This window comes from Aedes albopictus, unplaced genomic scaffold, assembly GCF_035046485.1.
Source record: "Aedes albopictus strain Foshan unplaced genomic scaffold, AalbF5 HiC_scaffold_1347, whole genome shotgun sequence".
Lineage (NCBI taxonomy): Eukaryota > Metazoa > Arthropoda > Insecta > Diptera > Culicidae > Aedes > Aedes albopictus.
Window position 1 is genome coordinate 1 of NW_026916754.1, and position 1049 is coordinate 1049.

At 45.0% G+C, this 1049-nt stretch overlaps 1 protein-coding gene across 1 annotated transcript; it reads left to right on the top strand.

The window, feature by feature from the left end:
• Nucleotides 1-498: 498 nt before the first annotated feature.
• On the top strand, nucleotides 499-966 carry LOC109400658 (uncharacterized; the record flags this gene model as incomplete). The annotated part of the gene is made up of 1 exon (XM_062843288.1): nucleotides 499-966. A coding segment is annotated over exon 1 (468 nt), but the record flags the coding sequence as incomplete, so codon positions are not given.
• Nucleotides 967-1049: the final 83 nt, after the last annotated feature.

Sequence of the window (1049 nt, forward strand, 5' to 3'; positions counted from 1 at the left end):
GTTTGTGTGCCAATGTCTACACCATTATGCAATGTCAAAATAAAAAAATAAATTCAAAAATTGTTAATCTTGACTTTGACACTACCACGGATACTTTTCGACATTCGCGCGTGGACAAATCACGAGCTAGGTTGCCACTTAGTCATTATACAAGTGTAAAACTAAGAAAATCAACACTTTTTATTCACAGCCTACTAGGATATGAGTAATAGCTTGAATGCCTGCAAATAAAACCAATACATTGTCTTCACATGTCAAACTGGAATTTTATTTGACGATGGTGCAAACATTATCACGCATACGGTACCTACATAGTGCACATGACAGCGTTTCACCCAAACAAATGATGTGATTACTTATGCTAATGTTTGCTCTTTCGGACAACTTCTTGGAATCCCCGTCGACATATATTCCAAACAATTATTTGGCTATAAATATCTCCAACGGCTCCACAAAGACCACTCAGTGCATGTGATTGTTCTGGTCGAGCCGACCAAAATGAACAAATTAATCTTATTAACGTTTGTGGTCCTGTGCGCGGTGAGCTATTTGAGTTCAGTGGACGGAAGTCCGGCGCCGAAGCGAAAGCATCATCACCACCATCACTCCTCGGAGGAGAAACAGGACAAAAGGCGAAGGGGCGGTGGCGGACACAGCAAAGGCAACAAGGGCAAACGCAATGGTTCATCTTCGGAGGAAAGCAAGGAGTCCCACGAGGAGAGACCCTGGCGAAGGAAGGGCCCAGGAAGGGATCGTGGCAATAATCGTCGTAGGACGACAACGAGCACAACCACGACGACGACTACGACGACCGAAACTCCGCGTAGTACATCGACGACACCCGCAAGTACTACGACGACAACAGCCATGAGTTCTACTACGCCGATGAGTTCTTCTACGACGCAAACTACGCCGTCTACTACATCAATGAGTACTAGTTCTAGTACTACGCCGTCAACAACATCAGTGAGTACTAGTTCTAGCACTAGTACCACCACTAGTACAACTACCCCCACTAGCACCAGTACAACAACTAGTAGTAGCACTAG